Source organism: Fusarium graminearum, chromosome 1, assembly GCF_000240135.3.
Source record: "Fusarium graminearum PH-1 chromosome 1, whole genome shotgun sequence".
NCBI classification, from domain to species: Eukaryota; Fungi; Ascomycota; class Sordariomycetes; order Hypocreales; family Nectriaceae; genus Fusarium; species Fusarium graminearum.
The window spans coordinates 4,305,657-4,319,328 of record NC_026474.1 but is presented as its reverse complement, the minus strand read 5'-3'; the positions used below and the strand labels follow the sequence as shown (position 1 = coordinate 4,319,328).

Genomic DNA, 13,672 nt, shown 5'->3' with positions numbered 1-13,672 from the left:
AGAGGTAGTTCACAGCACGACGAACGCAAACATAGTTATAACTCCATCCAAAATGAGTTTTGGTTAATGCCACATTGCTGTGAGGAATGGTCCCGGTTTTTAGCTTTCTGCTCTCATTTTATTGTCCGCCTCCTTCACGAAGCACCTCCTTTGCACACCGACTTGTTGAGATTGACAGGCTACTACTTTACGCTATCGTGGATACGAATACCGAACCTTTGAAGGATTTACGCATGACACCTTTTGAAGGGAGAAGTAATCAACTACTAAGTTTAATAATCGCAGCTGATAGACATTGGCCTACCTCTTCTTGATCAGTCGTCAGCTTGCACAGACATCTCTCATCAAACAAATAACGCCACATCTACAGATTACCTAAAGACACATCACCTTGGAGGTAGGTACTTAAGTAATCCTAGGCGCCTTCTGCTTCACATTCGGCCCGTGCGCGCAAATTGCTACAGAGGTAGACATCTTCCCGCGGTACATACCTTCCTTCCATAGAAGTTGGAACCCCTCCATCGTCGAAAATGTGGCGCTCTTGAGGCTCATTTCCCCCACAACCACATGAGGCTCTGACTGTTGGATGTCCAACCCCATCGCGACCAACCTCATCTGACGTTTCAGACACCAATCAGACGGTGTACGGCACTGTACACATGTAATTATCGATCGCTGCAGCTACAACACCCCATGCCCTAGCACGCCATACCATGTAAAAAGCGCTATCATGGCTGTGCCCAGTGTCACCAGCGACAACTTCCTCGCCGTCGCCCTCGTAGTCAACCGTTCTCGTGATGGCCCAGCTTTCGTGTTCCACTATCCTGCACAAGTTGAGCCTCATTCCAAGTCGAGCTCAGTTACTGGAAACGAGCTCGAGGACATTCTGCTTGAACGCCTATCGCAGCAGAGCTTCTCAGATGTCGCCGATGACGCGCCCGTTTCTAAACAGGGACGGAATCCAGATGAACACTCCTTCACCGAATCAGGCTCCCAGATCGTGCCTTGGGAGCGTGTGGCAGGCTTCCCTGCCCGCGACCTTGCCGGTATTCTGACGCCCGCTCGCTCATATCACAAACGGCTCTTTCAGCTATCCTTGGATCCACTGTATTGTGTATCGTATCCCATTCATGTTCCTGAGAACGGCAGATGGAAGAAACCCAAGAAGACGTCTCGCACCGAGAAGCGCTCTACCTACAACGATGAACAGCTAGCTCCACATGAAGCTGGTCCTGCAACAACAGGAAAGGCAACTGAACAGCCTGCCGAAGAGAAGGAGGTTAAGAAGGAGGATGGCAAAGACAAGGACGACGAGAAGCGCAGCTCTATGACCATGTTCAACCTTGTTTTTATTCTCAATCCCAGTAGCAACGAGGTTAAGGACGTTATTGAGTCTTTATACGACCACATCATAAAGAAAGTTAGCAAGGCTTTCAAGTACAGCCAACAGCATAGCGAGTTTGTCTGGAAAGAGTCGAAGCGAATACTTGTTGCAAAAGACAAGGCGCGAGAGGAGCGTACGTTACCATGAGGCCCCTGTGATTAACAGAAATTAACGGCAATGCTAGGCAAACGGATGAGTGTCCTTTGGAAGGAAATATTACAAAGCTCGTCGCTGGCCGCTGCCATGCACGATATATATGAGGCAGTCTCACAAAACAAGATCGCAGCTCTGCATCTTGATACTGCATCCGGTGCCCTGACCCCCTCCGTTCAGATTCCCGTGCCCTTTTATATCGATGATCTCCCGCAAGGCGAAGAGGGTACTCAGCGTGGTCTGTGGCTGACAACAGCAAACACTTTCCTCAGCCAAGATGCCCTTGAGGAGCCTGGCTTCCTCGATCGTAACTTTTCTCTGTTGCTGACAGACGACGAGAAGAAGATCATTTCTGAACTTCAAGCCGATCCAGATCCCACTACAGCCTCCATGGTTGAGTTTGTGCGGTTGTCAAAACCAACACAATCGTAAGTAACACATCGTTGTTGAATCTTGTGCGCCCCCTGACATACTTCTAGCTTTTATCAGGTCGGTCAGAGCAACATCCTGACTTTAGGCCAAGTTCGAAAGTACGCCCAGCATTTTATCTTTTGGCGCCGTGCGATCGCAATCCCCCCTCTTCATGCCAAGGACCAGTACATCCTATCTCCCAATAGCGACCTGTCTCGCCTTCCCCTTGACACTCTCGAATGGCAACGAGCATTCCCCCTAGCTCCACCACTCCCCAACTTCCTGGCCGAGCTATCTCAGGCACCTCGGCCATACAAGCAGTTCTCGCCCAGCAAAGCCCATCGTCCCACTTATCTTCTTATGCTGGCCTGGCTCATGCGTCGCGGCTGGGTCACCCAACTATGTACGTTTGCCTATGTTGTTGTCTGGCCTGAGATTCTCTACGAGGTCGAGTATGAGATGGAAGCCGAGGAGCTCCGGGCTGCCGCGGATTCAGGCAAAGACAAAGATTCCAAAGAAGACGACTCCTCCACGGCCACATCAATCCCCCGCACATCCGAGTCTTCCGAAGGACACTCCGGCACTGATGGCTCCCATATTCCTACCGTTGCCGAGCAGGCTGCTGAAAAAGCTCGCCTCGAGCGTATCGCTTCTAAAGCACAGCGCGACGCCGCTGAGAAAGCTACTGCGCACGCTCGAAAACCCGTTCCAGTGGCGACTGCGCATCCCTCCGTCAACGACCATCCCCATCTCCAAGGACTGGTACCACATATCATACTCGACGCCAAAAAGGCCACTGGCAAGGAATCTCGCTACCTATCGACTATCGCGCGTCGCTTCAACGACGAAAAGCTAGCAAACAGCTGGCAAATTATGTGCAAGTATTTCGATGGACGCTGCGCGCTTGAACGCATCGCCTTGCAAGAGGACATGAAGCGGAAGCTGGTGTGGAACACACTAACAGCCATGAGTGAGTATCTTCTCTGCACTCGCCATTGGTGACCAGACTTTGCTTCTATATTTAGATGATATCATAGCACTTGTAGTCTTTGGCATTGGATATGTGTACAGCCACGGACGAAAAAATTGTAATGATAGGAATCTCGCTGGTGGTATCTAGGCAGTAAATAACGATGAAATAGCAGGCGCAAGATTGTAGCGAATACATCGAGCCAGGCACTCCGCCAGACAAATAAAAGATCTACTTCCCACCCGCCTGGTGAACGAAACTTGGAAACGCCGCAATGTGCGTATGGAATCGCAAGTACAGGTAATAACAGGAGTGGAGAGAGAAGTGAAGTTTCCTAAGAACAAGGACAATCTGTATTTGACCTTGCGTCCATCCGTCATCCATTTCGAACTTGGTGACTCAATCACCTCGAGGTATCAACATGAAGAACAATAACGCCATTAGCCGACCTGACCCAAGAAAAAGAAAACCAGACAGCAAACCCCTCAGCACAGTGTGGAACGAAGTGACATGCCCCTGTAAGCCTATATGATGTATCCCATACCTACGCGCACCAAGGGTGCGCCCCAAAAACAACAAAGAAGAAAGAAATCAAAACGAATACACCTGGGTAATGCCAAACACCATAATACTCACATCTCCAAAATGCCTCTGTTGGGAAACCGAGGCAGAAAAGGAGAGCGATATGCAATAATAAAAACAATAACACCAATGATACTGCGAACGCCGACGAGTGAGGGCTGTCGGTTGAGCGGAGTCCAGTTATGCATCTAAGACACGCTCCAGAAGACGGAAGATAGGCTAGATAGGACCGCACTTTACTGTGTAAGATCCATACCATACTCGTCTTCCTCCTTGAAATTGACGGAAGCATGGCCACTGTTGTTGTCATCGGGGTCATGCCAGAACTGATTTGTATCGTTCAGGTCGAGGTTATCATCTGGGCTGATGGCAACAGGGTCGAGGCTGCCACCGCCACCCGACAGGGACTCGCCGCGATAATCAGTATGATGAGGCACTCGCAGACCAGTTCCGGATGTGCGAGAGTATGAAAAAGTGCCATTCTCACTCTTGTTGAAAGCATCCATCAGCTCTGTCTGCATGCGTCGCTCATCCTCCGTCATCTCAAAGGGGAAGTGACCACCAAGTTCAGCGATAGTGTTCATCATCTCCTCTTGCTGTTGAAGCTTGAGATGGAGCATCCACATGAGATCCCGGGTCCAGCTAACAGCACCGTTCAGGATATCGCCTTTGTTAGGTCCCTTGTCCTTGTCTTCAATAGGAAGACCTGTTGTGATGTTGCCCGCAGTGGCTCCAGTGGCTCTTCGAGCGCCTGGTCCAGCAAGCCCCGATGTCGCCTGAGGGCTAGAGATTCCAGTCAACGAAGGTGACAAGGGCGTGCCGTTCTGGATCAGCTTTCGGATCTTCTCATCCTCCAGACGATGTGTGGGAACAAGCCTGCTAAGATCTTGGATCCTCTCGTTAATGTTGTCTCGTCGACGACGCTCGACGAGATTGTGAGACTCGCGACGGCGTTTTCTCTTCATCTCCTGAGACGAAACAGCGTTTGAAGCGACACCAAGCTTGGCAGGCATCGAGGTGCCACCTTTCATCATGACCTCACTGATCTGGTTCATGCCTGGCTGCATGGGGGAGGAGAAGCCCGAGTTGTAAGAAGCAGGGATGCTTCCAGCAGGGGTGTTAAGCCACTGGCCATTGGCTGGCTTCATGGCTTGACCGCCGAAACCGGGCGACTCTTGCGATCCAATTGTCATCCCATGAAGGGTAGCGGTCTTTGGGGTCATTGGAGACATGGGACTACGGCTATTGTTGGAAGTTTTTCGCTGCATCTGCTGGGACATTCGAGCTCTGGCCTTGAGGAAGTTAGGGTCATTGCTGTCAGCATTCATGGCGCCCGCTAGAGGAGACTCGGAATACGACAACGGCGAATGTAGGGAGGTACCAAGGGAGTGACCTTGCATTTGTCGGTACTGAGTGTTGAAACCAGTGTTGAAGGGGCTTTGGATGGGATCTCCATCGGGGGTACTTGAGTAGCCGTTCATATGGGACTGGTCGATCTGCAAGCCGGAATTACGGTGGGAGAATGCATTTTGTGAAAAGCCACCCATGTTCAATCCTTGGAAGTCCTGGCCGCCTGTCATGCCAGACTGGGTGACGGGAGGCCCGTTGAGGCCATCAAGAAGCTCATCATCGTCAAACATGGCGGAGCTATTCGTGGTGAAGCCGTTGGTGCCGTTCCCAGAGTTAGAGTTGAAGTTGTTGTTAAAGGAGGGAGAGTAGCCACCAGACATGGCGAGATCATTTGGGTCAATGCTCGCCCCGCTGTGGCCGTTGGTAAACTGATTAAAGCTGTGTTGAGCCATTGTAATGAGGATGGCGAGTGTGAGGTTATCGTGTCGAGGATGAAGAGCCGGATGTTGATGCCCTAGCTAGAGGGGGGATGTGGGCGAAATATTGTGGGCGTCCACCAGTTCGGTTAAAGGTAATGGTACGTTCAGAATCTGGATATCAAGCTAGAACTGGCCTGTTGAGGGTTCGAGTCAGTATCTTGTCAGAACAGCGCTGAACACAGAGCGGGGGAGTAAGTAGTAAGGGAGACCGGTTCGGCGATGGGGAGCGGCATCCATATATGGATGGAGTGCCCACCGCCGCGGAGGTTACACTGATGAAGGAGAGTGGCGGGCGGAGACCCGGGGGTTTGAGGCTTGCAGACCTGACTCACCAGATAGGCAGAAAGTGTTGGTTGCAGGGAGCAAGCAAAACAGGGAGAAATGGTAGCAAGCACTATTTGCAGTCCATGAACGGATCGCCAGTGCTGAGTAAGTAAGTAAGTAGGGGCTCAAAGGCGACGACTGAGCGGCTTGTCGAATGTGTGGAAGCCAAAAGAAGGTTGAATTGTAGGGAGATAATGGCAGTCGTGAGTCCGAAGGAGAAGTTCGGGGTCGGAGGGGGTTGAAATGGCGGGCACCGATGGAGTGCGCAGCGCAGGGCCTCCAGGTAGATACCTAATGTAGGTACCTTGAAGGGGTTAGGCGTTGAAGGTGTTTCCTGGGCGTGTAGGTACTCCACAGGTTAAAATAGCAGAGGATGGTCCTGGGCGCTTGGGCTGGAGTACTTGGTAACGCACGGGCGAAAAGGTCCAGTTATCTTCAAGTGCGTACTAGCCCCAGTCCAGTACTATGAGCAGTAGTCTGGAGATGCTGTCCTTTACAATGTGCAGTGCGGGGGTCACGGCGGTCGGAGCAGCGGTCGAGGGGTTCTGGTTCTTATTCTTTGTCCTTGACTGAGTCGTAACTTGAAACGTGTGTTCGGTCAAAGCAGGCGGTGAAAAGATACTTTTCAAGGTTGTAGTGGCTGTTCTTGGAATGGTGAAATGACCAGTCAGCAATATAATTCTTAAATACGGTTGTCTGAGTCGTGGTATGAGAAATGATGATGATGGTGCTTTTGGTTTTGGGGCATGAGAGTGTGAAAGCGATACGTGGGTGCTACCCGAATAAGAAAGAGGGGGGGGCACTAGGCTAACGCAGGCCACTGGATGTCACTTGTACCCTCGCAGCTACTAAGCCAGCGAAAAGTTCCCAAAGTACCTCCTAACGAAGCATACTTCAAGATTTGGGTTGAGGCTTTGTGAAGCTCATGATAAAGCAAACAGAACGCTCGCTTGTAAATAAAATGGCGACAAAAGATGAGAAGAGTAGAAAGTGTGAATAAAATAGTACGGAAAACATTTTGCGGGACAAAGAAGCAGCCAAACAAGGGAGGGGCTTAGACAATAACGGGAGGTTATGATGCGTCGTGCTGCCTTAGACGGTCCAACGGTTGGTGGGAATTTCTCTGGGCAAAAGCAACTGGGCCCGGAGGCAGATATGGTAGGTATGCAATGCAGGTCGATAAAAAGACAGACAAGGCAGGGGATGGGAGACTGAAGAAAATGTATTGCTTTGTTTTTACTCACCAGAGATACTAAAAGCACTGTGATGCGCAGAAGGCATGGAAACAGGCGCTTTGGCACTTATATTGGGTGATAATATAGTCGAGGTGGTTAAGGCGGTTTGTTGTTGGTCTGAGAAGAGCGTCCGTCTTGCAAGAATGCAATGATAATGAATGATCTGACGAGCTAAGTTGAGTAGAACAGACACGGCTGGATAAAGTACCCGGATTGTATTCGGAGCGTATGAGAGGCAGTTTGGCCAGGTCTTGTATTGTTCGGGCTGAGCTGAAGTACTGCGGTGTGCTGCTGTGGTTGAGGAGGGTGAGTCCTAATCAGGAAATAGGGTAATGGCGGGGCGCCGAAATGCAGGGTTCAGATCCGTAAGGCACGGTGATGTCGTTCCTCGGGATGATGTGATCGCGGCCTCAAGAGAAGAAGGAAGACAGATATGTTGTGACCACGGTGGTTTACTTAAAAGTATTGAAAGTAAGAAAAAAAAATCCGAACAATGGTGCTTCTTGATGGGGGCGCGTCTCAATTTATCAAAACGATATGATGGCCAACGGTTGCTTGTAGTAGACCTCCACTGTGACAGGTATGGCGTAAGACTGGCGGCAGGATCGGATAGTTTGGAATGACGAGATAGGTCAGGCAAGATGGGCGTCCTCAATTTATCGGACCAAGGTAGGCGGTCTGAGGTTTTATTATATTTCTGGCGCCGCCCAAGTGAACTGGAGGGGCCTAGAGCTCAAGGACAGGTGATAGACGGCCTAGGTCAGAAATGAGAAGGGTGGTGGAAGTAATTCAAACCACTTAATGGTGACGATAAGTCGGTCAAGGGTCTAACACAACAAACGCTCGGCCGTGGCTGAAGGAGGGGTTGATTAGATCCGATACGAACAAGGCCCGTACACCAATGTAAGGGTCTCCCGTCTTTCTCAGTGGTTACTCTCACGAACGTGGTAGGTATGAATGACGATCGAATGGTAGGGGGAGCTTCGGTTCGTAACGTAACGTAGGTAGATTGATAATGTCTCTTCTTGTTCTGTTCTTAGCCTCGCTCTTTATATCACAATGACCTTCTTCGTCCTTTTCTTCGTCCCCTTTGGCTGTGCTTACTCCTTCAAAAGTCTGCTTCGGATGTGAATACAGGTCCAGTGGGTGATGACTATAACCAGGTCAAAGAATAAGGTCCTTTCTATCACGGCTGCAAGATCTATCTTCGATCGTTTGCTGCATGCTAACGGGCATAAAGATCCTCTAATTTATACTTCGAAGAACGAGCTAAAGAATACTAGCCATGGCCATCAAGTCAGATGTACAACTTTCATCGTCCTTGCCCCGCCTGACACCAAGTATTTCAGACGAAACGTGGAGGCAGCGGTCACTGGCCCCCTTGAAGTTGTATGGAAACTGGGCTTAGACTTGGACATGAATCGAGAAAGTTGGCGGTAATGGTGGCCGCTGTGGTCTTTTGCTATCTCCGTTTTGTTTTTGCAGTGCGTATAGTAGCCTCGATAACTGATAGACAAGGGAGGAGGGTGTGAATGTTGCTGTGTGGGTGGGCGCCACGCTGAACGTGACTTGAGGTTTAAGACACCAAGCCCAAGTCTCCGTTTGGACTCGAAAGGCTGATCGGGAATTGCTACATACAATCGACTATCTCGTCCTAGCTTCCTCCTTTTGCTCTCGGTCATGCGCTGAAAGCTTTCCCATCCTTTCTGGTCTTCCCTGTCCACGCGCCCAAGCTACTGGCCACCACCTTGTTACAGAATATCTCAACACGGTTGTGCCTCGTAAAATGCTATATACGGAGTGTTTCGGAGTTAGTGAGAATCAAATTTCGTCAGCCTGACGAGAGTCTGAGTCTGAGTCTGAGTCTGATACTGGTGTGCCAGCGTGAGGCTGGGCTGCTCCGTTGTGAAGATGTGGCATAATGTTGGATTGCACTGTGCTTTACTTCTCATCTCATATTTGATGGAGGGTGTATGTCAGATTTTCATCACGGTTTCCCGACTTAGTTCCCTACGGATCGTGTCCGGCCCTCTACGGTCCGCTCCTCAAGTGGTTAACATTAGGTAGGATGGAACCCGTTCAAGGCCTCTCCCGTCTGGACCTGGTCCCTGGAGAAGGGACATGTCGGACGCAGTTCCTGTGTGAAAACTCCAGTGATGCATGATTTTCATATGGTAACGCTGCATAACATCACTTTGGTAGGTAGTGGTTGATCAGTCTCGAGGTCCTGAAACCTTCATGTCCCGCCTCAGGGTCTGGTCCTGCAAGGCTCCGAACTCAGCTCAGCTCCAAAACAGCCCTGAGCTATCTGCTAAGGTAGGCCCTGTGAGCTAGTTAGGCACTGTATGTGCAAGCTATGACTCCCTGGCGATATGCCATGCTTCTCTGTCATGCATGATCCCTCCCGTCCCCGCTGAGGCTTCCATCAATCAAGGACGGGCCGTGCTGGGAAAGGTGAGCCACAGACCACAGGTGGCACCAGACCTACCCCAAGCTAGTGGATACTCTAACTGAGCCAATCATATAATCTCCTCGTCTGCCCAACTTTTAAGAGGATGACAACAGGCAAGGCTTGGAATCGAATCCAAGGAAGGAACCACACGCCCAACCCCAACCGATCAACTTCCTGGCTTAGTGCCGCCCTCCACTATCAACGACCAACTTCACTCCTCTCAAACGCCCCAGCTGCACCCGTTTTGTTCTCTTTCTCGCGCGAAATACTCCGCTTGTTTCGTCGCATACTTGTCGTTGCTCTTATCGGCTAACTTGCTGGCCGCCTTGCTCATACCTCTTACCGCTATTTTCAAGCGGCACGCGCGGCTGCCAGGTTGCAATCAGTTGTGACTGCGACTGGGCCTGCACCCCCTTAGGTTGGCTCCAAGCCCCCAACGACTCGTAGCCCTCCGTTTCTGCATCGCCGTTTTGCGCAAGCCAGCGTCGTCAGCACCCAGTTCACGTTCTGTAAGTAGCAGATAGCGGTAGGCAGCCGTTCTGTTCCTTTACTTTGGCTTCAGCTTCGCCTCTCTATATTATTGGTACCTGTCGACTGACCGTAATAACCATCATGCCAGGCCTTCCAAGGAAGCGGATGTGACTCTACCAAGTTCTACACTTAGTTCGATACGAAACCCCCATTGTCGGCTGCCCTACGACCCTCCCACCCTTATCGTTACCACGAGCTCGAGCCCGAATCTGAATCTCAGCCCGAACCTGACCCTGCGCCGCACGATCGACGTATCCGCTCCGTCCCTGTCCTGTCGTCGTCCAACCCGTCCCTCACGTTCCCGTCCCTCTGGATCTACCGCCATGGCTTCTTCTTCCTTCCGAGACTCTATAAACTCCCTTGGCTGGAGTCGTCGTGATGAGCCTGTCAATACTTCGCAGCAAAGCGGCCTGCTCTCTTCCATACAGAGTTTAAACCCCTTTCAAGGTGGAAGTGGTTATGTTCGCCTTCCCACCACCGAGAGTGCCGGCGCACCTCTGCCTGCGCCCACCCGGCGTGAAGAGGAGGAGGGCTGGTTTGTTCGTAAGTCAACCTTGAAATACTATCTCATATTCACCTATGGCATTTCAGCACCCCTGCAGCGGGACATGTGCATTGCATCTGAGCCATGTCCTGAATATGCATGTGATACAAGGTGACATGCCTTGTGGTTAGAAGACACTAACCCGACTGGCAGTTAGCCGATGGGATCGATTGTTGATCTTTGGAGCTTGCAACCTGGCTGCTGTGGCATGTTTCGTCATCTGCTTCACTCTGTTCCCTGTCCTCTCTTTGAAGCCACGCAAATTTGTCATCTTGTAAGTCGAGAGCTTCTGCACCGTCCCTTGTTCTCCCTGCCGATCGCTGTCACGCGGCCACACTACTGCGAGGCCGTTTTGATTGTGTGACTTGTTTTACCCATGCTGTGATGTCGTAGATCCAACATGGTGAATTTTGAAATCGCATAATAGAAGCTGACGTGGGGCTACGCAGATGGTCCGTGGGATCTCTCATGTTTCTGGCGTCGTTTGCCGCTGTTATGGGTCCTATGAACTACGTCTATCATCTTTTTTCGACCCCTCGACTACCGTTCACCGCGGCATACTTTGGTTCCATCACATTGACGCTTGTGTTTGCTTTGAAAGTAAGTTCATAAATATCCCGTAGTTCTACGCATACTGACAGACCGACAGCTTCACAGCACAATTCTCACCGTGTTTTCTGCCCTCGTCCAACTCGCATGCTTGGTCTGGTACTTGATCAGTTACTTCCCTATGGGATCTACTGGTTTACGTTTTGCCACCTCTTTTGGAGCGAGACAGGCAACAGCCTGGATGACTGGGTAGAAAGTATCTTTGCCTGTAGAGAGCGAGTGCTCTTGAGGTTTACATTTCTTTTGAACTCACTTGTTCTCGTAATGCTGTCCTTTTCCCTGTATGACCGTTGCGCATCTTGTGTAATACTAGCAAAGAATGGGTAAAAGTAGATTGCTTTTTGCAAGGAAACTTGTTGTATTTGAATAACGGAAAGTATAATGTACACTATCAATCACTCTTATTGCTCAGATTCAAGCTCTTGTTTGCGAAATCTCGTTCTTTGACTCTTGCGGCGGCATACTGGATGGTGTCTCAAAAAAAAAAAAAAAAAAAAAATTTTGACCATCGTTGAGGAAGGCTGTTGCCAAGGCAGTTTGAATAGCATTCAGATTGTCACTAAAGTCTGATACATGATTTATCTCTAGCCTGCTGTACAGATATTCCATACATGTGTACTGAATAAACAAGATAAGATAAGAACTGTAGGTTCCGTTGTCCCAAAATGGTAGGCCAGCATGTGCCGTGCCCAATGAGCGACTTGTGGCTTCGGCTGACAACCTCGGAATGCCTGGGTAAGGTATATTTGACTGTAAGTTGATCATGTACTGTACGTATTTGCAATAGGTTCACGGTGACGGCGAATTCAAAAGTATCTGTTGGCAGAAACAAAGCCACGGCATTTACGTTGGGTTGAGAAAGTTCCTCATTGAACTTGAGGCATTGCAGTCGTCTCCATAACGAACACAAACACTATTGTTTGAACCGAGAAACATATGGTGCTCTCTATTGGCCGGTAATAGGCAGGGTACGTATCGTTATGACGGAGATGGGGTTTTGTAGCTTTTTGCTCCATAATCGTGACACTGGTATCGTTTGGCTGTGGGTTGCTGTGCCCTCTTTTGGGGCACGTATAGACAGTTTGATTGATGCTACCACCCAGTATCATCAATCAGTCTTATGCCATGTTTTTTTAAACTGGAATTACTGATTCACCTGACTCTTTTTTGTCTGGCAAGTTTGAGACACCAAGACATGTACCTAGGTATGGATGTTACAGTAATTATTACTACCTGCCTAGTTAGCTAGGGAAACCAGATCTGATGATGTGCTCAATGCTTGTTGTTGTTGCAAAGAGCAGGGCACGGTCTTAGTTTCTTCAGACAATCAAGAACTTGTGGTTGTATATCTTGCCACAAAACATAAAAAACGCAAACTGGAAAGCTGTGGAATTCGAGCTTGATGAACATCCATTGGGCGGACATTTGTGCCTCAACAGGCATTACGCTTGGTATGTACCAAACCGGCCACCGTATTTACTGGCTTCCGGGTCAACTACATGGACCAGGCTTTGTCGGAGATATGAAGGAATTTGGTTGTCCTGGGATTCGCGCCTGAAATGTCTGGATTGCCGTGTACGAAATGCGCAATAATTAACTACCTACCTACTAGGTATGCTGTGTATCCATGTCACCTCAACATGCATGGGGTTTGCTGAGCATGCCTGCGTGACTGTAGAAAAGTTGTCAATTGCCTTAGTAGAACGATACCTAGGTAAGTACTAACCTAGGAAGCAGCTAAAGGGAACAAAGGTGGAAAGGCATCCCAAACTCATATTCGCAAGGTCGCTGTAACCTTAGTAGGTTACTTGAGAAAAGCCGATTTATATTCGCGCATCTCCACCCTATCACGGTCGTTCGGGTTCGGTTGACTGATGGCCTCTGGCTTCGGGATCTCTGGGTTCATGATGGCTCCTTGCAGTGAGTAAGTGCATGTGGGGCTCAGGTAACAGTACATGATGGAGTTGCTTATTGTCTGCGAATTGCCCTGAATCGACCTCAAGACCCTACCTTAGTGCCTTAGCACTCTGTAAATTCGCCTATACCCATTAGACTTATTGCTTGTAGCTCAGGGTTTTCAGACTTCGAGTCAGAGGCAGGGTGGCGCTCTGTCCTTTGGAAACCTAACGGCATCGCACTTGATCTGTATTGTATGTAACTCTGCACAAGGTCACAATGAACTGCAGTGGTTGAGTTAGTACCTGGTACGTGCAGTTCAGCATTGGCCTGCAAGTTCTGCAGCGCATCAATCATCATCTGCATCCAACAAATGGGCCAGGGCTACGTAATTTTGTCTGGATTATTTAGTATTGAGAAAGATAAATTCCTAAAAGTTTCAAGAAAGCTCATCAAAAGGCAGGCGAAATATCGACATGATTGTGCGTGGGTATTACAGAGGGGAAGTAAATAAAAATAAAGAAATTACCAGTGACTTCATTGGAGTGGAAAGAAGGTCTCCATTCATCCATCCTTCCATCATCTTGTTCTACATGGGCAGTTACCAAGGATTCTCACTCGGCGCATCGGTACCTTCTCGATCAGTTAGTCGCAGTACATTTGCGTGGTACCTTTTGCCTGCGGATCAGAACCAGAACCCACGTTAACTTGACTTAGAGCCTGGCGCTGCTGCAAGTGTGAGAGGGGGGAAA

General features: G+C 49.6%; 3 protein-coding genes across 3 annotated transcripts; 2 read left to right on the top strand and 1 right to left on the bottom strand.

Moving 5' to 3' along the window:
• Positions 1–730: 730 nt before the first annotated feature.
• Positions 731–3,068, top strand: FGSG_01308 (uncharacterized protein; the record flags this gene model as incomplete). The annotated part of the gene is made up of 4 exons (XM_011318790.1): positions 731–1,517; positions 1,569–1,965; positions 2,017–2,918; positions 2,974–3,068. 4 exons carry the CDS (start codon positions 731–733, stop codon positions 3,066–3,068), a joined length of 2,181 nt encoding a protein of 726 aa, XP_011317092.1.
• Positions 3,069–3,736: 668 nt separating this feature from the next.
• FGSG_01307 (uncharacterized protein) lies at positions 3,737–5,302 on the bottom strand (the record flags this gene model as incomplete). Its single annotated transcript, XM_011318789.1, has 1 exon — positions 3,737–5,302. The coding sequence occupies one exon, from the start codon at positions 5,300–5,302 to the stop codon at positions 3,737–3,739; it is 1,566 nt and encodes a 521-aa protein (XP_011317091.1).
• Positions 5,303–9,589: 4,287 nt separating this feature from the next.
• On the top strand, positions 9,590–11,427 carry FGSG_01306 (uncharacterized protein). Its single transcript, XM_011318788.1, has 5 exons — positions 9,590–9,866; positions 9,960–10,414; positions 10,569–10,689; positions 10,865–11,015; positions 11,065–11,427. The coding sequence occupies exons 2-5, from the start codon at positions 10,195–10,197 to the stop codon at positions 11,215–11,217; spliced, it is 645 nt and encodes a 214-aa protein (XP_011317090.1). The 5' UTR covers positions 9,590–9,866; positions 9,960–10,194; the 3' UTR covers positions 11,218–11,427.
• The last annotated feature ends 2,245 nt before the right edge of the window (positions 11,428–13,672 follow it).

Excerpts from the sequence above, each read along its gene's own strand:
- FGSG_01306 (XM_011318788.1), top strand. The coding sequence starts at position 10,195 with ATGGCTTCTTCTTCCTTCCGAGACTCTATAAACTCCCTTGGCTGGAGT. Across the intron at positions 10,690-10,864 it reads CCACGCAAATTTGTCATCTT|ATGGTCCGTGGGATCTCTCA; the intron begins GTAAGTCGAGAG and ends GGGGCTACGCAG. Across the intron at positions 11,016-11,064 it reads CGCTTGTGTTTGCTTTGAAA|CTTCACAGCACAATTCTCAC; the intron begins GTAAGTTCATAA and ends ACAGACCGACAG.